This window comes from Gracilinanus agilis, chromosome 3 (genome assembly GCF_016433145.1).
Source record: "Gracilinanus agilis isolate LMUSP501 chromosome 3, AgileGrace, whole genome shotgun sequence".
Classification (NCBI taxonomy): Eukaryota; Metazoa; Chordata; class Mammalia; order Didelphimorphia; family Didelphidae; genus Gracilinanus; species Gracilinanus agilis.
Window position 1 is genome coordinate 114,357,027 of NC_058132.1, and position 26,467 is coordinate 114,383,493.

The following is a 26,467-nucleotide window of genomic DNA, read 5'->3' on the forward strand; positions in this document are numbered from 1 at the left end:
ACATAACATTTCTCTACATAGGAATACAGATAATTAGATCTCACTGAGGCCCTTAAAAAGGCAAATTTAAAAATTATAAGTTTTCTTTCTTTCCCCTCTGTATCTTATTTACCTTTTCAGGTTTCTCTCGATTTTTGTGGTTGGATATCAAACTTTCCATTTAGCCCTGGTCTTTTCTGTGCAAATACCTGGAATTCTTCAATTTTGTTGAATGCCCATACTTTCCCCTGGAAATATATAGTCAATTTTGATGGGTAGTTGATCCGTGGTTGCAGGCCCAGCTCTCTTGCCTTTCTGAATATTGTATTCCACACCTTGCGGTCTTTTAGCGTTGAGGCTGCCAGATCCTGTGTGATCCTGATTGGTGCTCCTTGATATTTGAATTGTTTCTTTCTGGCTTCTTGTAAGATTTTTTCTTTTGCTTGGAAACTCTTGAATTTTGCAATGATATTTCTTGGTGTTTTCCTTCCTTGATCGAATGTTGCAGGTGTTCTATGAATCCTTTCAATGTCTATATTGCCCTCTTGTTGTAGGACTTCAGGGCAATTTTGCTGAATTATTTCTGTTAGTATGGAGTCCAGGTTTCTCTTAATTTCTGGTTTTTCTGGAAGACCAATTATTCTCAAATTGTCTCTTCTAGACCGGTTTTCTTGGTCTGTCACTCTCTCATTGAGATATTTCATGTTTCCTTCTATTTTATCAGTCTTTTGACTTTGATTTGTTCTTGTTGTCTTGAGAGATCATTAGTTTCTACTTGCTCAATTCTAGCCTTTAGGGATTGATTTTCGGCTATAATCTTTCGGTTTTCGGCCATAATCTTCTGGTTTTCGGCCATAATCTTCTGGTTTTTGGCCATAATCTTCTGGTATTCCTTTTCAATCTGGTCATTTCTGGTGTTCAATTCCTGAGTCTCACTTTCCAATTGCATGATTCTACCTTTTAAACAGTTATTTTCTTGCCAGATCTCTTCCATTTTCCTCAAAATCTCAGTTTTGAACTCTTCCATAGCTTGTGAGGAGTTTTCATTATTTGAGGAGGGTCCGGATGCTTGTTTGTTCTCCTCCTCTGTTTGCTCGGTTGTCTGGATTTTCTCTGTGTAAAAGCTGTCGAGTGTTAAAGACTTCTTTTTGTTGTTGTTATTCTTTCTCTTCTGAACTTCCTGAGACTGAGTAGCCATTGTTAGCCCAGCAGCTTCTCAGATTTATCTTTACGCTCAGTGTCTGTCCGCGGTCTATTGGCTCCTGAGGTCTGAGTTCTGGTTTTTTCCAAGGTCAGGCCCCCTGGTGGACCCCCTTGCTTGATCCTCTGCAGGAGGTTCCTTTACAAGTCTCAGGGCGCTGCTTCCATAGTCGTATACCCGTTCACACTCACACTGGTTCCCCACTTAGGCTTTAGTTCCTGGCTGTGTCTGCCTCCACCCACGACTCCGCCGTGCCTGCGCTCTCAGCCTGCGCTCTGCGTCCTGTGTCCTGCTCCCGTGCTCAGATTTCGCCTGCGTTTTTTGGCTTAATGGGGTCCTAAGTCTTGCTGCTCTCAGGAACAGGCCCCAGAGCTGCCAATGACTCGATGGGTGCCCCAAACTTGCTCTATTTCTTTTTAGCTGGCTTCGGAGCTATAGATGTTGTGTGTGGAGGGGGTGGGGGTGGGGTGGTTGCTCAGCCCGCGATTTCGTGAGGACTGTTTCACCCCTTTATAGCATGGAAATTCCTCGATTCCATGTACCTTCCACGCTGTGCCCTGTTGTGGGGTTCCTCTGTTCGTCTGGAATTGTTTTTATGTCCCCTTGAGGAGTTTTGTGTGTTTCGGTCAGGAGAGGTTAAGAGCTGCTTCTTACTCTGCCGCCATCTTAACCTGGAACCCTGCCTGTATTTTTACATATCCAAATGGTGTTATTTTAAATTCTTTTTTCAGTACTTTAACATTGTGTACGTGACCAAAGACCCTGATATCACGAATTTATCTTCTGCATTGTGTATTGGAAAACCCACAGAATGTAGAGTCAGAAGGCCTGAGTTTGTTTCTTAGTTCACTAACATTCCTTGCCTGTGAGCAGTTACCATGTGCAAAGAGCACGGTTCTAGGTCCTTGAGATACAAACAGAAAATCAAAATGATTCTCTGTCCAAGGAAATGTACATTCTACTACACAAAGAGACTGATCAGTCACCACCTTTATGGAGATAATAACCCTAGGACCACTTACTTCATAGAACCTCATTTTTCTCATCCAAAACATGGGATTAATTTAAAAAACAACTAATTTAATTTACAAACTACTCTCAAAGGTTTGTTGGGAAGAATGCATTTTGTAAACTGCAGAAGCAAAACCCAAAGAACCCAGATATGCAAACATGAACAATATTTTCTTCTCTATAGCCAGCCGTTGTCACCTCCCCCCACAACCTCTAAAACCCACAAATATCCAGGAAGTGGATGAGTTTAACCTACTAGAGTTACTAGTCTTGGAGTTAGGTGATCTGACTCACACCCTTAGGAGCAATAGTACACTCTGCGGTACTGGGTCGCGGTAAGAAGTTCAGTGATGTTATTATTTATGTTGGTACTAGAGAATAAATTCAAAACAAAATGTGCTCAGATTTTAGCTCCACACAAGCTAAGAAAGGAACAGTAAGAAAGTGTGGAGATCAAATGTCAAAAGCATTCATTTTCTCACATTTATCATCTTAAGTTCCATTACAAAGTAACAATATCTCCAAAGGCTCAACAAAGAACATTATAAAGGCTAATGAGACGATTGATGATTTTAATGTATAAAATGAACTTTATAACATTTCCTTCCTTTTTCACGAGGGAAGACCACTATTGACTTCCTTAATATGGTATTGGCTGGGAGTTGGGGAGGTGGTGTGTACACAGAGACACAGAATAATATTTTGATTTAGAAATATGGTGAATAATTTGAAAAATTTTGCTTTCAAGTAAAACAGGCAAATATTTTTCTAAAACAAACTAATCCCAAGCCACGCCAACTCACCCTTTCTCTTCCTCTTCAGGGAATAGCAGACTTATGTATGGAGATGGAAGAAGAGATTCTTCAATCTTCTTTGCAATGAAACATGCCCAATTCTTGCCCAGAACGTCATGTACCCATCCAGGAAATGTCTCATGACACAAACGTGTCACATTGTCATGCTCGGTCACATACTGCAAAGGAAGAAAAACAAAGATTTAGTCATTTTCCTGCCCAACTCTTGTGTGTTTCCCTGCTGAGGTGAGGTATTTGCTTAGATTTTTTTTAAGCCCTTTCCTTCCATCTTAGAATCAATAAATACTAGGTATTGGTTCCAAAGCAAAAGAGTGGCAAGGGCTAGGCAATGGGGGTTAAGTGGCTTGTCTAGGGCCACACAGCTAGGAAGTGTCAAAAGCACTATTGGAACCCATGACCTTCCAACTCAAGACCCTCTGAGATAAGGTAACAAACCTAAAATTGTCCACATTTTATAAATAAAGAAACAAAGGCTCAGAGAGTTAAAGGGACTGGCCCAAGGTCATACTATCACTTGAGTATTAAACTGAAAATTAAATTCCTCTTCTACCTACAAGTCCTGAGTTCTTTATACTTTACCCCAAGAAAGGCTGCACAGAGAAGTGTTCTTAAGAGTGAATAGTTGTGCTAGGACAGAGAAGAAGGAAGGATTAGAGGAAGAAGGGGAGGAGAATGAGAGAGACAGAGACAAAAAAGAGATGAATCTGGAAAAGTGAAATGGAAAGTAGTAGCAAAGTGTCCCTCACCCAAAAGGGTTCTTTCCTTTTTGTAGATTCAGATATTTTGTGTTTCTTATCTCAGCTCTACCACTGTCAGTCATGGATTCACAGGAAATTCACTTGCTACCTTTTGACATAGATATTCCCCTACTTGGCATCTACCTCAAGGAGGCTACTGATGAGCAGTCTCTGGAGACATCAAAGTATTTATAATAGCAGAACCAGGAAAATGCTATATACTGTAACAGAAATATTGTACAATGACCAACTGTGAAGGACTAAACTATTATCATCAAATCAAGTTTCCAAGATATCAAAAATAGGTATATAATGAAAAATGCTATCCACAGCCAAAGAAGGAACTGTTGGACTCTGATTAAAGATCAAAACATGCCATCTTCCACTTCATTTCCTTTGAGTTTCTTTTATTATTTGTGTGATATGTATCTTGTCATAGCATGAGCATTAGGAAAATACGTACTGCATGAAAGCACTAGTATAACCTATATTAGAGTATTTAGCACCTATAGTGGGGTTAAATTGATTTGCAAAATGCCAGAAAGCAATTGTCAAAAATTGTTCCTACATGCAACTAAAAAAAAAGAAGAAGAAAAAGAAAGAAAATGGTGTATGTCAAAGAGACCTCTGGATTTGAGCTAATTATAGGTTTAATATTAGTCATCCATGTTACATGATTTAATCCTCAACTAATATCCCACTCCAATAGGATCCATCATTGTGTGGAACTTAAAGGTTGTACCAGTAGAATGTATATTCAGGCAGATTAAAAAAAGTTGGAAAATATTCAAATACAATTTTATGAATAGAATTAAAAAAAAAAATAAAACCCTAGTCTAAGAGTAAAGTGGAATTGGATGACAGGAGACCTGGGTTATAATTTCAGATAAAATTCTAATAGCCTGTCTAACACAAGAATAGGGATAGAGACTGAACTTGTGATTTCACTGGTGTAGGGAACTCCCAGGTGAGGAAACTCCCTCTAACAATGAAGGTCTTCTCTTTCTCTACAATTTATAGTCTTAGAGTTGCTCAGAGCAAAGTTGTTAAACATGTGGTCCATAACACTCCCATCTGTCTGAAACCAGATCAAAATGTAACTGGGAAATATTTAACAAAATAAATACAATGTAATACAAGGGAAAGGAAGGAGACTAGGCATATATGTTGTACTTACTCTGTGCCAGGCACTGTTCTAAGTACTCTTTACAAAATTATTTCATTTGATCCTCAAAATGACCCTAATAGGTAGGTACTATTATTATCACCCTAATTTTACAGATTAGGAAACTGAGGCAAACAGAGATTAAATGTCTCTTGGGATCACAAAGATAAGTGACTGAGGATGGATTTGCACTGAAGTCTTCTTGTTGCCAAGCCTGGTGCTCTACTCACTGTGCCAGTGAATAACTTTCCAAAAATGAGTTTAGTCCTTTGTCAAAGAAATCATGGAAGGATTGAAAAGGAAGGAATGTTAGGAATCACCTAATCCAGTGCTCCTAGTAGAGCCCAGAGGTTATGTGGCTACTCAGACCCAACCAGGACCCAAAACAAGTCAGCAGCATAGCTCTAGAAGCTAGATTGAAACATTCCACCATCTATATTTTGCTTTCTGACACAGCTCCCTACACCCACTTTACAGAACTTACAAAAGAGGGATCCTAAGGATAGGTACCTGGTGTTTTTAAAGGAAAGGTTTTCTCCCTATCTGAGTGATCCAGTCATCTTGCACTCTAGGAATAACTGAAATACATGAAGTGAATCCTCTCTTGGGATCAGTAAAGCCAGTCCATGACCAAATTTTTCTTCTTCTAAGCATATTTTGAAGCTGTCTATCATTTGAGCTTCTGAAGGGATAATTTTGAGCCTCATTAAAAAAATTGTTTTTACATTGTGCTTTATAAGGCCAATGCCATAGCTTATTCTGAATGGGATAAAATGCAGGAAGCATTTTGATAGGTGGACAAACTAAAGGGCTTTTGTAGCTTGGAATAGCGTCTATTCCCTTACAGTAATTGAATTTTACAACAGGATTAACCTAGTTTTTCCAAATTGTGATACATCTAGTGCCCAATATCTCTTTAAGAACAGCCAAGTCGTTTTTGGATTTGCTTCCTGGTTAAGATGGTGGCTGAGTAAAAAGCAGCTGCATAACCTCTTCTAACCGAAACATACAGGACTTCTCAAGAAGACATAAAAACAAATCCAGAGGAACGAAGGAGCTCCACAAGGGTGCAGCATTGAAGGTACACGGAATTGGGGCATTTCCATGCTATAAGGTGGTGAAACAACTCTCACTAAAATGCAAGTTGAGCAACCCCCTCCCCCACCCCACACCACCTACAGTGCCAAAGCCAGAGCACAAGAGCTAGAGCAAGCTTGAAACACCCATTAAGTCCTTGGCAGCTACCTGGGGTCACCAGAGCCTGTTCCTGAGAGCAGCAAGACTTAAAACCCCAAGAGGCTAAATAACATGCACGGACTTTGAATGCAGACCCTGAGCGCAGGTGCAAGCTCATGTTCTTGAGTCCATGGATCCTGAGCGCAGGAGTAGACCTTGAGTGAGGACCCAGTGCAGAGGGGTGCACAACTGTGGAAACAGCTCCCTGAAACTATTAAAGGAGCCTCAGACAGAAGAACAAACAAGGGGGCCACCAGGAGGCTTGACCCTGAGGACAATGAGATCTGAGACTTCAGGAGCCTAGAGAGAGCAAACAGACCCTGGGTGTGAGGAAAAACCTGAGAAGGCGCAGGGCTAACAATGGCAAGCCATTCTCAAGAACTCAAAAAGAGAAAGAACATCAAGAAGAAATCAGTAACACTGGACAACTTTTACACAAAGAAAGTCCAGACAGCAGGGCAAACAGCAGAAGAGAACAAATAAGTAATCACATCCAAACCTTCCCAAAATAATGAAAACTGGTCACAAGCTATTGAAGAGTTCAAATCTGAGATGATGAGAAAGATGGAAGAGATCTGGCAAGAAAATAACAGTTTAAAAGGCAGAATTTCATAATTGGAAAGTGAGGCAAGTCAACTGAAGACCAGAAATGACCAGATTGAACAGGAAAACCAAAAAATTACAAACGAAAACCAGTCCCTAAAGGCTAGAATTGAGCAATTAGAAGCTAATGATCTCTCAAGACAGCAAGAACAAATCAAAGTCAAAAGACTGATAAAATAGAAGGAAACATGAAATATCTCAATGAGAAATTGACAGATCAAGAAAACTGGGCTAGAAGAGACAATTTGAGAATCATTGGTCTTCCTGAAAAAGCAGAAATTAATAGAAATTTGGACTCCATACTAAAGGAAATTATTCAGCAAAATTGCCCTGAAGTTCTACAAAGAGGGCAATATAGACAATGAAAGGATCCATAGATCACCCTCTACACTAGACCCAGAAAGACAACCCCCAGGAATATAATAGCCAAATTCAAGAGCTTACATGTAAAAGAAAAAATCTTACAAGAAGCCAGAAAGAGACAATTCAAATATCAAGAAAAAATCTTACAAGAAGCCAGAAAGAGACAATTCAAATATCAAGGAGCACCAATCAGGATCAAACAGGATCTGGCAGCCTCTACACTAAAAGACCACAAGGCTTAGAATATGATTTTCAGAAAGGCAAGAGAACTGGGCCTTCAACCACGATCAACTACCCATCAAAACTGACTATATACTTCCAGGGGAAAGTATGGGCATTCAATAAAATTGAAGATTTCCAAGTATTTGCACAGAAAAGACAAGGACTAAATGGAAAGTTTGATATCCAACCACAAAAATCAACAGATACATGAAAAGGTAAATAAGAAACAGAGGGGAAAGAAAGAAAACTCATAATTTTTAAATTTGCCTCTTTAAGGGCTTCAATATGATCTAATTATCTGTATTCCTATGTGGAGAAATGCTGTGTATAATTCTCTGTAGTGAACTCTATTCACTATTATAGTATTCACAATTATAGTAATCAGAAGAATAATTCATAGGGAGAGATCAGAATACTAAATGATCTAAGATAATGTGGGGGTGGGAAAGAGGGAGGTGAATTGTAGGGGACACCAAGAGAAACTTGAGTGAATAAGAAAAATAGGATATTCTATTACACACAAAGAGGACATGGGAAGGGGAGGGGACAAATACTATTATAAGGAGGAGAGGAAGAGAGCATTAAGAGGTAATATTTAAACCTTACTCTCAGTGTAATCAACCCAGAGAGGGAAAAGTAGCTTGTCCATTGAGATATAAAACTCTATCTAACCCTACTGAGAAAGTCAGAAGGGATAAACCAAGGGGAGCAGGGGAGGGGGGAGGTCAAAAAAGGGAGGGGAGAAGAAGGGGGAAGGAATTCATTAGGCCTTTAAAAATAAAAAGAGGGGAATAATAATGGAGGGGGTATAAAGGGAAGTTAATCAATGGAGGGAATAAGGGATACTGGTTTAAAGCAAACCACTGGTTTAAAAGGAAATAGTGTAAGAAGAAGGGGTAGGAATAGGGGAGGATACAAAAATGTCAGCGAATGCACAACTGATAATTATAACTCTGAATGTGAATGGGATGAACTCGCTCATAAAATGGAAGCAAATAGCAGAGTGGATTAGAAATCAAAATCCTACCATATGTTGTCTACAAGAAACACATATGAGGTGGGTGGACATACACAAGTCTAAGGTTAAGGGCTTGAGCAAAATCTTTTGGGCATCAAATGAGAAAAAGAAGGCAGGAGTGGCTATTATGATTTCTGACAAAGCCAAAGTAAAAATAGGTATGATTTAAAAAAGACAGGGAAGGTCATTACATCCTGATTAAAGGCAGTATAAAAAATGAGGAAATAACTCTGCCCAATATGTATGCACCAAGTGGCATAGCATCAAAATTCATAAAGGAGAAACTGGCAGAGCTCAAGAAGGAAATAGAAAGTAAAACCATAATAGTGGGAGATGTAAATATTCCTCTTTCAGTTCTAGATAAATCAAACCAATAAATAAATAAGAAAGAGGTAAGAGAGGTGAATGAAGTCCTCGAAAAGTGAGATTTAATTGATATGTGGAGAAATATAAATAGGGACAAAAAGGAATACACCTTCTTTTCAGCTGCACATGGTACATTCACAAAGATTGACCATGTAATAGGGCATAGAAACATTGCAAACAAATGCAAAAGAGCAGAAATAAAAAATGTAAACTTCTCAGATCATAATGCAATAAAAAATAATAATTAGTAAGGGCACCAGGACAGGCAAATCAAAAACTAACTGGAAATTAAATAATATGATTCTCCAAAACCATTTAGTCAAAGAAGAAATCATAGACACAATCAACAATTTCATTGAAGAGAATGACAATGATGAGACATCCTACCCAACTCTGTGGGATGCAGCCAAGCAGTACTCAGGGGGAAATTTATATCCTTGAGTGCATATATTAACAAATTAGGGAGGGCAGAGATAAATGTATTGGGCATGCAACTCAAAAAACTAGAAAGTGAGCAAATTAAAAATCCCCAGATGAAAACTAAATTAGAAATACTAAAAATCAAGGGAGAAATTAATAAAATCAAAAGTAAAAGAACTATTGAATTAATAAATAAGACTAGAAGCTGGTATTTTGAAAAAACAGATAAAATAGACAAAGCACTGGTCAATCTAATAAAAAAAGGAAAGAAGAAAATCAAATTGACAGTATCAAAGATAAAAAGGGAGACCTCATCTCTAATGAAGGGGAAATTAAGGCAATCATTAAAAACTATTTCACCCAATTATATGGAAACAAATATAATAATTTAGGAGATACGGATGAATATTTACAAAAATATAAATTGCCGAGATTAACAGTAGAAGAAATAGAATACCTAAATAATCCCATATCAGAAAAAGAAATTGAATAAGCCATCAAAGAACTCCCTAAGAAAAAATCGCCAGGGCCTGATGGATTCACTAGTGAATTCTATCAGACTTTCAAAGAGCAACTAATCCCAATACTATACAAATTATTTGATATGATAAGCAAAGAAGGAGTCCTACCAAATTCCTTTTATGACACAAATATGGTACTGATTCCAAAGCCAGGGAGACCAAAAACAGAGAAAGAAAACTACAGACCAATCTCCCTAATGAACATAGATGCAAAAATCTTAAATAGAATACTAGCAAAGAGACTCCAGCAAGTAATTAAGAAGATCATCCACCATGATCAGGTGGGATTTATACCAAGAATGCAAGGATGGTTCAACATTAGGAAAGCCATTCACATAACTGACCATATCAACAGTCTAAGAAACAAAAACTCTGAGGTATCACTTCACACCTAGCAGATTAGCTAAAATGAAAGAAGGGGAGAGTAATGAATGCTGGAGGGGATGTGGCAAAATTGGAACATTAATGCATTGCTGGTGGAGTTGTGAACTGATCCAACCATTCTGGATGGCAATTTGGAACTATGCTCAAAGGGCTATAAAAGAATGCCTGCCCTTTGATCCAGCCATACCATTGTTGGGTTTGTACCCCAAAGAGATCATAAATAAATAGACTTGTATGAAAATATTTATAGCTGCACTTTTCGTGGTGGCAAAATACTGGAAAAGGAGGGTATGTCCTTCAATTGGTGAATGGCTGAACAAATTATGGTATATGCTGGTGATGGAATACTATTTTGCTCAAAGGAGTAATAAACTAGAGTAATTCCAGGTGAACTGGAAAGACCTCCAGGAACTGATGCAGAGCGAAAGGAGCAGAATCAGGAGAACATTGTACACAGAGACTGATACACTGTGGTAAAATTGAATGCAATGGATGTCTGTACTAGCAGCAATGCAATGATCCAGAACAATTCTGAGGAATTTAAGGAAAAGAATGCTACCCACATTCAGAGGAAGAACTGCAGGAGAGGAAACATATAAGAAAAACAATTGCTTATACACATGGGTTGAGGTAGACATGATTGGGGATGTAGACTTGAAACTACCACACCAATGCAACTATTAACAATTTGGAAATAGGTCTTGATCAATGACACATGTTAAAACCAGTGGAAATGTGCATCAGCCATGGTTGGGGGGAGTGTGGTGGGTGAAGGGGGAAGTAGAAGCATGAATCATGTAACCATGTTAAAAATGAATATTAATAAATATTTTCAAAAAATAACAAAAACTTAATAAGAGGGGACCTGGGTAGCTTAGTGGATTGAGAGCCAGGCCTAGAGACGGTTGGTCTCTAGGTTCAAATCTGGCCTCAGACACTTTCCAGCTGTGTGACCCTGGGCAAGTCACTTGATCCCCTTTGCCCACCCTTACCACTCTTCCACCTAGGAGCCAATACACAGAAGTTAAGAGTTTAAAAAAAAAAAAAAACTTAACAAGAATAAGATGGAGGAGATTTGTTTGTTTTGAAAAAAATATTCTGGAGTCATCTGATTATTTCAATATAGTTCAGTGATTTGATATGGAAATCAAAAAATTTAATGAAATAAAGATATAATAAGACAGAAAAAAAAAGAACAGTCAAGTCACTAAGCCAATATTCATTTCACAATCACAGAGGCAGGAAATATCCTTCAGGTTGGCAGAGGGAAATGGACTTTTCTCCACTTTTGTTATTCTAAAATCCAAGGTTTAGAAATGGACCTATCCTCTAGCACTGGTAGGTAGAGAATGATCTAGTGAGAGTAACCTTTTTGGTTAGTTAAACCTATTTGTTAAACAAATCAGAGAAAAACCTATTTGGATTGAGTGATATGTTGAAGATGAAAATGTCTGAAGAAGTCCTGTATTTGGCTACTATGACGAAGTAGAATACAGAGAGGCAATGAAAGCCATTACATAAAGGGTTAGCCTTGGAATCAAGAAGATATGGTTCACATCCTGCCTGACAAATGTTACTTCCATAACCATGACCAAGTCACTCAGTCTAGCTCTAAGTTGTAGGTCAAATGCAGATATGCACCAGTGAAGCAAGTAATTTGTTTTCCTACCATTTTATTTGCATAGGGTAATTGAAACAAGATAACAGGAAAACAAAAAGTATAATAGAGAAAGGAGAGATAGTAAAAACAAAAATACATTCAAAAGATTTCAAACTGAAAGGCATCTGTCTTGTCTATACACTTCATTTAAGAGGTCAAGAATATGAGAACCAGAGAGGAAAAACAACTTGCCCAGGGTCACAAAGTAAATAGCAGAACAGGGATCCACAGGGTCATCTACTTAAATTTCATAGGAAATTGATGAATAGGTATTTGTTGCAAAATGTGATATCTCTGCAACTGGACATTGGTCTCTAATTAAGAAATGTCTCCTATGACACTAAAATTATTAACAGAACATGCATTTAAGCAATCCTCTTCATTATAAAAGTGTCATTACCAGAGAGATTCACAAGTCCTTATCTTAAGTATGTGGCATCAGTTGGTAAAGTACACAAAGAATTTTGGATTTACCAGAAGAGTTTACCAATCACAGCATAGAGCCTAAAGTTTTTATTTCTTTCCCCAAATGATGTTATCTTTCACTCTCCAATTCCAGAAAAGGTTAAGTTATAGAGTGGAAAGGATTAAAAATTTGAGTCATTAAGGTCTCAGTTCAAATGGAATAAAGGGTACAATTTTTATGAAATACACACAAGCTTACTTGGCCTATGATATATGAATTGAGCCTTAAATAGACACTACCATGCTAAGAGGAGGAGTTTAAGGAGGGAACATATTTTTGGGGATGAGGAAATGGAAAGATCTAATAATTATAATAGCACTGTTACCCAACATAAGGCAAATGAAAAGATAATCAAGACAACACAGTTTAGACATGGACCTGGGTCGCACTGTCCCACCAATGTACAGTTTCTATAACAGAGAGTGGGCACGAATAGAAACCTAGCATGAAGGAGGAAAACCCATTTGCTTGAAGCAACTCATAACTCTTGACTATAAGAACTGATATGCAAGGTCCCTTCAAAAAAAAATTTCTCCCACAGGAAGTCACTTCAGTACTACCTGCCTACTTTCTGGTCCATACTGTTTCCTGCTGGGAAAATGTGCTCCGATTCCTTTTCTCAAACTTAACAAATCAATGACAATCTATTTAGTAGTCATCTTTAAAAGGATGCAGAGAAAATGTTGTGCGGTTAGTGGCCAACAGATCCCTTAAACCAGAGAACTACAAAACTTCTCTTGGAGTATGAAGAAACCTGGTCAGAGATTCATTCAAAATAATTCTATTCTATAATGTATTCAGTTATCAATAGCTGAAAAAATAAATTCATAGATCAACAAACAGAGCATTCAAACAGTTCTTCCCTAAGTAGGAATCTTTGTTATTTGATCCACTGTCTGCATCTTTTTCTAGCCAAATACTGTTTCAGTACTGTCTAACTTTTCTTGACTTCTTTTGAGTTTAGTGGGTTTGCCATTTCCTTCTCCATTTCTTCTTACAGATGAGCAAAATGAGGCTCACAGAATTAAATGACTTGTCTAGGGTCCTACAACTAGTGTCTCATGCCAGATTTGATTTCAGGAGTATGAGCCTTAATGCCTCCAAGTCTAGAACTATTCACTGTGACACGTAGCTGTAAGTAAAGAAACATTAATCTCCATTTAGCTCAGTCTCCACAGTTTTTGCTTTACAATAATATTTTAACCTTTCAAATTAAAAATATAATTATAAGCCAAAATACTGAGGGACCATAATGCCCTGAGGCCTTAATCATCTCTCTCTGCCCTCATATCTCCTATCTTTTCCTAACTGCTTCTTCCATACAAATCAGAGAAAGAAGAAGGGAGCAGCTGGGTACTTTGAGAAGTTTTACTTCTCTTAAACCTATTTGGGGCAGCTAGTTGGCTTAGTGGATTCAGCCCTAGGGCTAGAGATGGGATATCCAGGGTTCAAATGTAGCCTCAGATAATTCCTAGCTAGTCTGACCCCATGCTAGTCACTTATTCCCCATTGCCACTAATCTCCTATCCAGAAATCAGACTAAATAAAGCAAAATTTCCATAGGCAGAAAAGACTAAAGCGGTAATGGGCAAACTGTGTCCTGCTGGCCAGATGTAGCCCCCTATAAAGTTCTATCCAGTGGGGAACATCATTCCTAATCTGAAAAATACAATGAGTAGGATACAATACCATGAAACTTTGAAAAAGTTGCCTTAGAAACAGACTGGAAGATGAGCATTTCCTTTCCTTTGGTCCCTCTTTAAAAAGTTTGCCCATCACTGGACTAGAAAAATCATTTCAACTAGAAAAAAATGTTCAATATGTTTCACCTCATTTCCTTTTAATAGACTCATTAGAGTCTCACTCTTCAAACTCTAGCTGCTGAGCAGGAAGTAATCCCTCTCATTTAAAGAAGATACTAGATTGCTTCCTGCTGCATTCCACATTGCTGAAGAGATGGATGAGGGACCACAATTCCTTTTCCCAAAACTTGTGAATACAAATTGTTCTCTGGTGTGTGGCCTCAGCTGCTTAGAGGAGATTTTTGACTCTTAGCCTCAGTATTCCCAGTTGCCTCTGCTCAAAAGGTGTCACCCCAATTTTGGTGGCTCCATGTCAGAATGGTTTTTCTATTTAATAACTATAAAACAATAAAAACTAGGGTTACTTACTTAGGACAAACAAGGATTAAGTGCTTCCTTAATTAGTATGTGTGTTAATGTGTGCCCAACCCAGTGATCTTCATGCTTATCTAGTAAAAATACTAGTGAAGAGATCAATGAATTTTTCATTGCAGGATGTGACATTCCACCCAAATGAGGGATTAGGAACACTGAGCATGCAGTATTTCCTATCTAGTAACACATGCATATGCACAAGCTGATTAGTGGGTGTGATGTTAATCTAACCTAATGCTGAATGTTCCTGAAAAGCAGCAAAGAGGCTACAGTTTGAACACTATTTCCCAGTTTAATAGACAATCCCTACCCTATGAGCTTAGAGCTTCCTAGTTTGGGACTCCCAGGCACTGGGACATTTCTTCCCTTCCAGCAAGCCCAGGGTTTTTCTCTGCTGTATGACAGAAGTTTCCCTAGTGAGTAGGATAGAGAAAACTAATTAGTCATTGCTGTAGGACTGGGCAGGGAAGGGAGGTTAATGGAAGGCATTAGCATCTGCCCTCTCACCTTCCCCAGAATTCCTTTTCCACTACCCTCTCCTCATATTAATGAATGCTACATGAGATATGAGAGGAAAGTGATGGGAGAGTGATTATTTACAGATGCATGGCTGGGTAAGCAGGAGGAGGATCTATTTTCTTCTTCTCTCTCTTATTCTTTTTCTGATTACTCTGCTCACTCTACTGTTCCAGACTTGTTTCATATACAAACCAACCCTTGAGATAAGTTAAGGAATCCTTGATTTAGAGCTAAAATGATTCTCAGAAGCTATCTAATTTGGCCAAGGTTTACACAGGTTGTAAGTGGAAGTTCTTAAGACTTGATTCTGGAGGGAAATTTTATCATGAAAATATTCTCTCTTCATACCTTCCCCAGTTTTTTTTTTCAGTAAGATCGGCCAAAGTCTCAGACATGTGTAGCATGACTGAAGACAGGGGGCTGAGATCTGTAGCAAGGTAAGGAAATACAGAATCTAGCTACAATTCTAGGATGGTGACTTGGCAATTCTACAATGTCTCAAAGGCTCTCTATTAAAGCATCCTGGTGCCTTCCCAGAGGACTGGGGCCCTCATGCCTCTTGCCTTAAGATCTTTCCATATATTCACTTAATATGAGAATCATACTTAAATAATTAAATTATGGATTAGAGCTTGCTATGGCTTAGAACAGTGGTTCCTGTAAACTTTTTTGGTCTACTGCCCACTTTCCAGAAAAAATATTACTTAGTGCCCCCTGGAAATTATGAAATTATTTATTGAACTCAGAATAGAATGTAATACAAAAAAAGTGTGGTCATCACTGCCCCCCTGGATTGCTGCAGCACCCACCAGAGGTCAGTAGCGCCCACTTTGGGAATCACTGGCTTAGAAGAATAGCTATAAGCAACTCACTGATAGATAAGAACAAATCAGGAAGGCAGCAAAAACTATTAAAGTTCATTTTCCCACTTTCTTTGAGGATTAATATGCAAAAGATGCAAGCATTATATTATTTGGTAAGAATGGTAAAATATGTCAATAACGCTCACCCAGGTTGTTCTTCAGATATTCAAATCACACTTCCCCACAGTCCTCCCATGAAAGAAATACTGACTAATCCAATTTCCCCCTTTGGTTTAATTAATACCACACAGAAGGAGTCTTTGGGTTGACAGTCTTCTGGAATCACTTACAGTCCTTTCCCCAAAGTTATTCTCATGCTCTCTTTTGTACATTACTGAGAAAAGGTAATCAGATCAATAAAAGTCTATCAGAGGCACAACATAAAGGTCTGAGAGGTGAGGTGGAGATGGTAAAGTAGAATAAACTGAATGGTTTTTAATCCATAGTTTTAAGAGACCAGACAAAACAAGTAGTTGACTTTACAATTAGAAAGGAAAGCTGTACCAACACTTACCAAACTGTGAAGACAAATGTAGTTAACTGTGTACAGTTAAAAGCAAATTGAGCTTAATTTGATTACATTTAACTATTTGTGAATTCTAATTTTATATAAACAATGATAAGGTGACATGCCTATTTTATCTCTACTTGGGAGAGTAGTGTCTAAAATTGTGACTTTCTTTCCAACTTTTTTTATGTTAACCAAGAGAGCAGGTAATAAACAGAAGATTCAGTGAAAATGAGAAAATAATTGTTAAGGAAACTGACCTTGAAAAAGGCAAACCATTTGTACCCATTTATCACAACCTCCAAACCTTGATTATAAATGATGGTGAAGAAGCCAGTATTGCCAAATTCATCTCGTGCCACATCTAAATATTGCAGGTTCACTACCATTTTGTCTTTTGGTGGCCCTGTGGAAAAGAAATGGCAAAGGAAAATTAGGCATTTAAGGGACAGTAAAAATCTTCCTTACTCTTTTGTCCATATTGATCAAGCTGCTTTCCTCTTATGCACTAGATTGTTTTTTCTTCACCTTCCTCTTTTGAAAATATAAGATAAGAGGGCAGCTAAGTGATTCAGTGGATTGAGAATCAAGCCAAAAGATGAGAGTTCTTGAGTTCAAATCTGGCCTCAAACACTTCCTACCTATGGGACCCTGGGCAAGTCATTTAATCCCCCATTGCTTAGCCCTTGGAACCAATACACAATATTGATTCTAAGATGGAAGGTAAGGGTTTTAAAAAAAGAAAATGTAATATGGGCATTTATAGTTAAATCCCCTGAAACACAATCTTTCAAGTATATCGACATTGTGGAAAAGCTTCTCTCTTTAAGCACCAGGGCAGGACCTCCAGTCTCTAGGCCTGGCTCTCCATTCACAGAGCTATCCAGTTGCTCCCCCTAAGTCAAGGGTTTTATAAATAAATTCTTTTGGGGGGATAGAAATTCCAAAACTACTAGTTTCCTCATTTTCACCTTCTCTCTCTCCCTATATAATATGTCAAAAGTTCCCACTGCTGAGTCCTCAAGTATCTTCTAGCTAATTTTTTCCCCCAAAATTCATATCTGACCAGATGGTGAAAGAAAACTAGTCATTTATCTTTAACTTCATGAAATTTCCTAAGATAGTATCAAAAAAGGCCACATATTCCAAATCCTAGATTCTGTCCCCAAATCCTAGGGTTTGGGGGAAAATGAAAAATGGTGGAAGGTGTGACAGATTAAGTCTACACTGCCCATCTTTAGATTTAATCACCAAAGGTGAGAACTCCTCCAATTTTGGGTGGTCTGTAACCCATGTGTGCTAGAGTGGGTGACAAATAAGAATCTACTGACTGCCCCCTAAGTAGTCCTAAGGAAGCATCTGTTGTGATTGGACATGCAAACTAGGAGGGAGGCACATGTTATAAAGAAGTTATCTTTGTCTACTATTATAGTTATTATAGGGTATATTAATCAGGGAAGCTGTGCTTTGGATTCCCTTGATAGCTGGTGCAGGGACACCCGAGTCCTGTCACTTAGCTGGATGCTATGGTAACTGCCCCTCCTCGATAACAGTGCCCAGGCAGGATCCCTAAAGGTCAGGTGTATGGGTAACCCTTTCAGGTCCCACCTGGGGTTGGATTGATTATTAATATTGGGCTCTATTAGCCTTGGATAATGTTTTCTTCTGACTGCGTTGCTCCCTCCCCAAGGGTTGTGATGTATTAATCACTCAGTACTTTAATAAACGTTATCTATAGATTTTAATAAGGGAAAGGACCCTGTCACTAATGGCTATGATCACTAATCCATCAGGACTGTAAGCTATTTCAGTAATGCTGGAGCTCTTGTTCTTCACCTCCTCTGGCTCAGCTTGGCCGTGGCCAAACCAGAGAAAGCAATCTGCTTGGTTGATACAGATATCAATGATCCCTCTCAGCTTCTTATTGCCAGTTATGTCAGTCCTACAGCCATCAGGAAATACCTCCCTTACCTCCCTCTGCTTCTTCTCCTTCCCTCTTCCAGGTTCCCAGTTCCCACCCGGGCCTGGATATCTGAATGTCTAATGATAGTTCAGATGTCTAAATATCTAGGGGAAATTCAGAGAGAATCAGAGAACCCACGGTCAGAGATCCATACGTCAATGCTCCAAGATCAGAGATCAATGTCCAAAGGCCAACGGTTCCAGGCCAAGGGTCAAAGCCACAGGGTCCTTGTCAGATGGCTGTCAGGGTCTTTATCCTCTGGCCAACTGCCTTTCCTCTTGTTCTCATGGCCTCTGGGAACATTCTTATGTCTCCAACTGTCTTCACCTATCAATCAAGGTGACACACAACTCCCAGAGTTTGACTATGACACACAGGAAATGACACATAAGTGACTCCTTTAAAAGGAGAAGGTCTTCTGCTGGAGAAGGGCTTCTGGTGAAGAGGGCTGCTTGTGAAGGAGCTCTTCAGAGTCTTCTAGCTTTCCTGGTTCATGGAAGAGTGCTGGCTGGAACACTGAGACCTTGGTGAGACTGCTTTCAATATCTTCTTTAGAAGTCCACGGGGTCAGTTTAAAAACTGAATCTTCCTGAAGTTCTCTGGAGGAAATTCCCTTTAATAAAGACTCTATGAATGAAGCTTTGCTTCATTCACCTCCCAGCCTCTGGCCCTCTGACTCTTGGCTGAGGGTTAATTAGATCTACCTGGATTAATTAGATAATCATAGTAATTTACCTACTGTATTAGATTCGTATTTCTTTATTTCCTCTCTCTTCTCAATTGTAAATAAACTTCCATTAAAGTCAATTTCGACTTGAGGTTATTCCTTAATTGGGGAAATTTCCCCTGGCAACTACCTTTTAATATAGTGAACCCCAAAAAACCCTTTTCCCCCCTTACAAAGGAGAGAAATTACTAGCCCTCTGAAGAACCCAGAAGTCAAAATTGTAATCTGCAAGCCAAAAGAATAAAGTTAATAAAGAATATGCATTTAGATGAGAAGCAGCATTTAGATTTTAATTTACACTGATATTATACCAAGTTCCAGAGGAATGCAATTAGAGTGGAAGCCCCTTAAAGACAAAGCTTTTTTGGTTTGTTGTTTTGGAGTGGTTCTTATTTTTGTTTGCCTGGGTTTTTTTGTTTTTGTTTGTTTGTTTTTTGCATTCCTCTGAATTCCTGGCACTCAGTACTCAGCACAGAGCTCCACATAAAAAATAGACTCTTTTTTTTTTTTTTAAACCCTTACCTTCTGTCTTAGAATCAATACTAGTTATTGATTCTAAGGCAGAAGAGTGGCAAGGGCTAGGCAATGGGGGTCAAGTGACTTGCCCAGGAGCCCACGGATAGGAAGTGTCTGAGGTCAAATGTGATCCCAGGACTTCCTGACTCAAGGCCTGGCTCTCAATCCACTGAGCCACCCAGCTGCCCCCAATATAATAGACTTTTGATGAATGACAAATGTTTGCTGACTGAGAAGTATGCAGATTCATGAAGGATCTTTTAGAAACTGAAGGGTCAAAAACGTTTTAGAAATAAAGTACACAATGGCTCGACTTGCCTTCTTTGACCTGAGGTTTAAGGGCTCAGGTCCGTCCCAAAGCCAGGAGCACGAGGAGCTCAAGGTAGGCTTAGCAAAAAGCGGGGGCCAGATCGTGAAAGCTCTAGAACTTTTCAGCGCTGCCTCTTGATAAACTCACCTTCACTGAATCGAAAGGAAGAGAAAAAATGAAATAGGGTTTGGGGGGAGGGACCTGGGAAGAGAATGGGCCTCACCACCTGTCATTGGAGGAAGGAGACATTCTTCACAAAAGGTAGGAAAAGATGGTTTCAGACACTTACCTAGGTCAGAGCAGTCAATGCGGTTGTCCTTCGGCCCCTGCCCCTCGAACACCTGAAAGACCCAGTTACCCGGTAGATCGCGAAAATCGCAGTTAGGGAGAGAGAAGGAAGAGGCATCATGAACCCCTGAGAGGAGGAAGAGGACAGGCAGCAGCGAGTAGCCACACGACCCCATCCCCACTAGTAAGCAGGCTGCGCAGGGTACTCTGTGTGGGGGAAGGTGCTCAGATGGGAGTACAGCCCAGGGCTCTCAGCTTGAGAGAGCTGCATGCCCACCTCTGTCCACGGAGTTTAAAGCTCTGCAACTTTAGGGGGCGGGATGAGAGGAGGCCCCCGAGGGATCACGTGAGGGGAGCCAAACTGTGGCGGTGTAGGGGAGGGGCCCTGTCACCTGAGCGCCGCCTCCCCGCCCATCCTCACTCTGACTCCTCTGGCCCTCCTCTTTCAAAGTGTGGAGACTAGGATTGGCTCTGTGACAGCAAGGTAAGGAGTCAGGCAGATGTGTTCAGCACCCCTTCTCTGGGGCTGCCTCTGGACTTGCCGGGTTGGCAGCGGACAGAATGGGCTGCACTGGACCAGCAGCTAGAAGGGCTACTGCTTTCCTGTAAGAGAGTTTGCAAAGGACCCCACGCAACTACAGCTTGGAAGCCGGGAACGAACACCCACAGACTCAGATTTCTAGTACTCGGTCTGGCGGGGATGGAGTGGTTGATCTGTCCCCAGAAAGTCAGCTCCCCACCTGCTTAGCTGGACAGAGGAAGCAATGGGTCCTCTGACCTTACTAAGGAATGTAAATTTAAAAAAAAAAAAAAAAAAGAGACAGGCGCATCCTCAAAAGGAGCAGTAACAGTTTCTGACTTGCCCTCCTCAGAGGTGCTTGCTATTCTCTGTCTTGTTTTTGTTTCTGTTTTCCTTTCTCTAACTTTCCTGAGCTTAGCTTCCTTTGGTCACTTCCACCCCAGTCCTTCTGCCTTTCTAGTAATGAACTGGGAGCAAGGAGCTCCCAGAGGCCCACAGAGAGGGCTCTGCCTGTCATCTTTGGCATCCCTGCCATAGGTTCACCATCACTGATCTAAGTAGTCACACTAATCAATTATAGAAAACTTCTGGCCTTCAACTGGGGACTGTTGAAAAGGATCTAGATTAGGGCTGATAGGTGGCTCAGCGGATTGTCAGGCCTAGAGAAGGGAGGTCCTGGGTTCTATGGCAACAAACACTTATTAGCTGTGTGACCCAGTGCAAGTCACTTAACACCAATTTCTACTCTTTTGCCTTGGAATTGATATTTAGTATGGATTCTAAGACATAAGTTAAAGGTGAAAAAAAAATAGTCCTGATTTCTTGGGTCCCTTTACAAAAGAGAAAAACTTCAAGTGCCATCTTGCCTGCCCCCCACTGTGTTCCCATGCTCTTCTGTAAACACTAAGTAAGAGAGGGCATTCTGGTGTGATAACAGGACTTAACTGACTGGAATGTGCAGAGGGTTTAGACATTCTGGGTCTAGTCCCAAGACTTGTTACCATATGTTTTAACTAGAGGGAGACTGCAGCCAAGTCAAGGAAATAATAAAAAGAAGATGGAAAATGTGATTCATTTGGAGATGACAAATAGGTCAGAAGTGGGCAAAAGACATTTGAAATATTGTTGCTGTGTTTTTAAGTCTTTTTACAGATCCAATCAATATCAATGTCCTCCTGCTGCATTTTATTTAAAGTAGTAGGAATTTCCTGCTTCTTGAGTACTAATGTGAACCTGGCACATAGTAGGCACTTAATAAATGTTTCATGACTTGATTTAATACAACCTGAACCAAGACATCTTAGGAGATGGTTCTGGAATGGGCAGGTCTGGATTGATGTGATACTAAACAAAGAAAGAAGTGATTTAAGTCTTGGGAGAATCTCCACCAGAATAGATATCCTCACTGAAGAATGATTTATTCCTTGAAATGAAACAGGATCTCCAGGTTTATATCTTGAAAAGGAAAGAAAAAAATTACGCTGGGAAGATACAGAAAGGCTTCAGTTTTCAACTTTGCAACTCGTGACTTTGATCCACAACATGTTACCTCTCAGGGCCCTTTTTAGGGAGTTGGAGATCACTGAGTCCATCTAATATGAGGATTAGTTGAAGGAACCAATTAGGTTCTTTAGCCTGAACAAGAAAAGACTGAGGGAGGAGAGGGGATATGGAGACCATAATAGCTGCTTGCAAATATTTGAAGATCAGACATGCCAAATGTTAGAGTTGTTATGTTTGGCCCCAGAAGGCAAAGTTAGAAATCATGCATAGAAGCTGCAGAGGTAAAACTGAGGTTCCATGTCATAAAAAACTTCCAATCCTTTAGAACTCTATTTAAATGGAATGTGTTGTCAACAGCATGGCAGAATTCACCTCCTTGAAGCTTTTCAAGCAGAAAACAAACTATTATTTACTTGGTATTTAATAGTGGGGATTTCTTTTAGCTATGAGTTACATTAAATAACTGCTGAGGTCCCTTCCAACTTTCATGCTATGAAATTCTATGACTTTCTCATCTGTAAAATAAGCATTGGAGGGGTATGATGGAACCAGCTCCTATAAGATTTTATTGTTCAGTCCTTTTCAGTGGTGTCCTACCTTATGTGACCCCATTTGGGGTTTTCTTGGGAAATATACTGCAGTAGTTTGACTTTCTTCTCCAGCTCATTTTACAGATGAGGAAACTGAGGTGAACAGGGTCACACAACTAGAAAGTATCAGAATTTGAATTTGAACTCTTATCACCTTGACTCCAGTCCTGGTGCCCTTATCCACTGTGCCACCTAGCTACTGGAGAGTGCAAATTGTGAACATTTACACTTTGGAAACTGGCAAATATTACATAGCAGGACTTTGTTTATTATTGTGTTAATTGTCCAGACAAAAGAATTTGATGGAGAAAATATTAATGATACAGATCAAACTTGAAAGTGTGTGTGAGAGTACATTTGGATTTAGAGAATCAGCTGTTAAACATTAATAGCACACCCTTGAACTGTTCTCCAGTTTCATTTAGCTTTAATATTCTATAATTCTAAATCCCCTGAGAGTTCAATTTGAATGAATCACAGGGATCAGAGGAGAGCACCAAACATCGAAAACATGAGGTTTTCTAAAGGAAGATAATGAGTTGAAAGGCAAAGATAAGAAACTTTATTTCATAATTTATCCTCAGGTTTATATTGAATAACTGGTTTACAGTCACCTGAGTTTCTTATTTTGCTGAAAACTGTGAAATCATTCTCTTGGTCTTCTTTTTCCTCACTTGTTGAGTTCCTTTTGCTGTTCAGTCATCTCCAGTTCCGTGACCCTATTTTTTATGTTCTTGGCAAAGACACTAGAATGGTTTTCCATTTCCATCTCCAGCTCATTTTACAGATGAGGAAACAAAGGCAAACAGGGTTAAGTAACTTGCACTCCCAGGGGGTCAGGGACCAGAGCAAGCAGTGTTCAATCCTCGGACTCTGCATAAGGCACATGGAGTGGCTCTGAGTGGAGGCCTAGTCAGCCCTGTTCCCCCCTTTCCTTAATTAAAGAGTGGCTTTTATGACTATTTAATAGTTCTGTGTTTTTTCAAAGTTAACAATGCAAATTCTTCTTTTTATTGAATATCCATCTTTTGTTTTGCATGTTTAAGCTCAAATTTGCAAACTATGTAAACCTGACCTGCATCCTGAATTTCATTTCTCTTCAGAACACATTATTCCATTCCCTCCTATTTCTAGTGAGTAGAGAATAGTTTTGTATTATTCAAATGTGTTTTCCTATGTATTTGAACATCTTTTACCTAGTGGCTTGAAGAGCTTGTTGTCTCTGAATTGAATTAAGTTTAACTACTATATGTCCTGGATACAGTCTTTGAATTCTTTCAATTAAAACTTAATTTTCCATGTTCAGAAGTTCCAGGCAGTTTTCCTTCGTTATTTGCTTCATTTTGGTTCTGAGGATTTTTTTAGTCCTGTTGTGTTCATCTGGAAGAATTATGATCTGTATGTTTTCTCTATGCAGTCTGTTCTCAAGATTCATTTGTTTGCAGAGTGAGCATATTTTCTTTTAATATTTTTGGGTTTTGATTTTCTTCTTCTAGGTTGTCCTTCACATTGTGTATTTGTATTCCTGTTCTCTTGTTCTCTCTTTCACTTGTCATTGAAGAACCAAGGTTTTATATTTTGTTCATTATTTTTGCTATGCAAGACAAATTCTGCAGCCTTGTGGTTCACTGTTCTCAAATTGTACAGGATCCTCTGTCTCAAATGTTGGATGTTATATTCAAACTCTGAGTTTCACCTTGACTGACAAGGGAGACAGTTGGAAGACATACTTGGATGCCATGAGGACAGGAGGAAAGGCAGTTGGCCTGAGGATATAAATACCCCAACTGTCTTCTGGTCCTGGAGGCTGAGGTCTTGAGGGTTTTGAGCTTTGACCATTGATCCTCTCTGAATCTCCGTAGATATTTAGGCATTTGATCATCATTAGATATTTAGGTATCTGAGCCTGGGTGGTAACAGGAAGGAGGGAAGGAGAGGAAGCAGAAAGAGGTGAAGGGTAATTATTTCCTAAAGGCTGTGCAGGCTGACATCACAAACTGAGAACAGGGAAGCTGAGAGAAATCACAATATCTGTACCGTCTGAGCAGTTTATCCTCCCTGGTTTGGCAGTGGCCAAGCTGAACCAGAGGAATGTGAAACCACTAACTCCAGATTATTGAAACAACAGCCTACAGTCCTGAGGGATTATTGATCATAGCTATAGTGACAGGGTCTCCTATCCCCAATCCGTTCCTGATTATTCCTTTCCCTATTTAACATCTATAGATAAAGTTTATTTAAGTACCTTCCTGAGTGGTCATTACATCACCACCCTTGGGGAGGGAGGAACTCAGTCAGATGAAAAAGTTATATAAGGCTAATAGAGCTTTGTTCCCAATCATTGATCAATATTAACAATCAATCCAACTCCAGGTGGGACCTGAAAAGGTTACCCATTTACCTGACCATTAAGGGTCCTGCCTGGGCACTGTTATATTTAGAAATGGACTTATAACATCAAACTAAGGTGACTGAGTGGGTGTTCCCAGCCACCCACTACCTAGGGGAATACAAAAGGCACAGCTTCCCTAACCAATATCCCCTAGGAGCATAGCCATATTCAAGAAGAGTATTTATGTGTTTTATAACAGTTTTTGGCATAGCCAGACAAAGAACCTAGACTACTGAAACAAAAGGGAAAGAAACAATTGAAAGGACAAAGGAAAAAATGGGACTAGCTAGGGTAACCTTCATCCTAACCACCATCTCCATGTTTATTTATTCCTTTACCCAAGGAGTAATTAGGCTATGGTTCTATGTGATCCCTGATTATTTTATTGAGCTATTAACAATATATGACACATACAAATACCTTACATTGACATTGGCAGAGTTTATATCCTACTTACCAGCCATAGTAGTGACATTAGTGACAACAATTCAAGGATTCATGGCACTGAGAAAGCTAACACAACTACTCTTTGGCAAAGGCAATAACAATAGTGCAGATATGGTCACATTAATGAAGGAACAGTTAAAATTGATGATAGAAACTAACAAAATTAAACAAGGGCAGGCTCTAGATGATCATACAATTATGCAACTGGAAATTATTGAAAACACCTACAGACCAAAAGCAAAAGAAACCCCTAAGATTAACATAGTAGATTCTGGTACACAAACTGAATTAAATTTAAATGAGGTTACACAGAGAGTGGAGCAATAGCACCTGCCACCGTGTCCTTGTTCCCAATCATTGATCAAACACAGTTTAGAGCAGATGAGGAAGCCGTAAACATGAAGACCTACAAAGCTTTCATGGCATAAGACCTCATTTTCCTTCATTTTATACTATTTATTCATAGATATCAGAAATTATTTACTAAATCCAGAGATTTTATTTCCTTCTGTTTTCTTTTCCTGTTGATTTATCTATTTGTGTTTGAAGTCTCTGAGGTTTCTTCTTCTTGAAAATTATAGGACTTTTGGCCTCTTTTCCTATTGACTTCCTTCCCATTTTCCTTATTACTTTCTTCATGACTCTCTCCTCTCTGATTGTGGTTACCTTGGGCATTGGATTTTAAAGTGTCTCAGCCTTCTCCCACACTGGGAATTCATGGCTTGCCAGGTGGGGCATCTGCCCCAATTTATCTTTGAGTGCTCAGAACTGGGCCCAGCTAGACAATGGACTCTTTCCCTCAGTCTTAGGGGGTGCTATATACCATATAGCTTCTTACATGCAGGATGTCCTATCTTTGTGATCTGTCCCTCTCCCTCTGTTCTTTACCTCTTTGATTTGACACTGGCAGGCCTATATGAATTAATTTTGCTGTTACAAAAGCTTTTATATTTCATGTAAATAAAAATAATCTGTTT

At 39.4% G+C, this 26,467-nt stretch overlaps 1 protein-coding gene across 1 annotated transcript in view; it reads right to left on the reverse strand.

Moving 5' to 3' along the window:
- Window positions 1–20,214, reverse strand: part of LOC123238812 (dipeptidyl peptidase 1-like) — a 41,538-nt gene extending 21,324 nt beyond the window's left edge. The window contains exons 1-3 of the mRNA XM_044666030.1: window positions 20,040–20,214; window positions 16,495–16,640; window positions 2,995–3,164 (exon numbers count right to left, since the gene is read on the reverse strand). Of these exons, the coding sequence (XP_044521965.1) occupies window positions 2,995–3,164; window positions 16,495–16,640; window positions 20,040–20,214 (491 nt within the window). The remainder of the gene's footprint in view (window positions 1–2,994; window positions 3,165–16,494; window positions 16,641–20,039) is intronic.
- Between the last annotated feature and the right edge of the window lie 6,253 nt (window positions 20,215–26,467).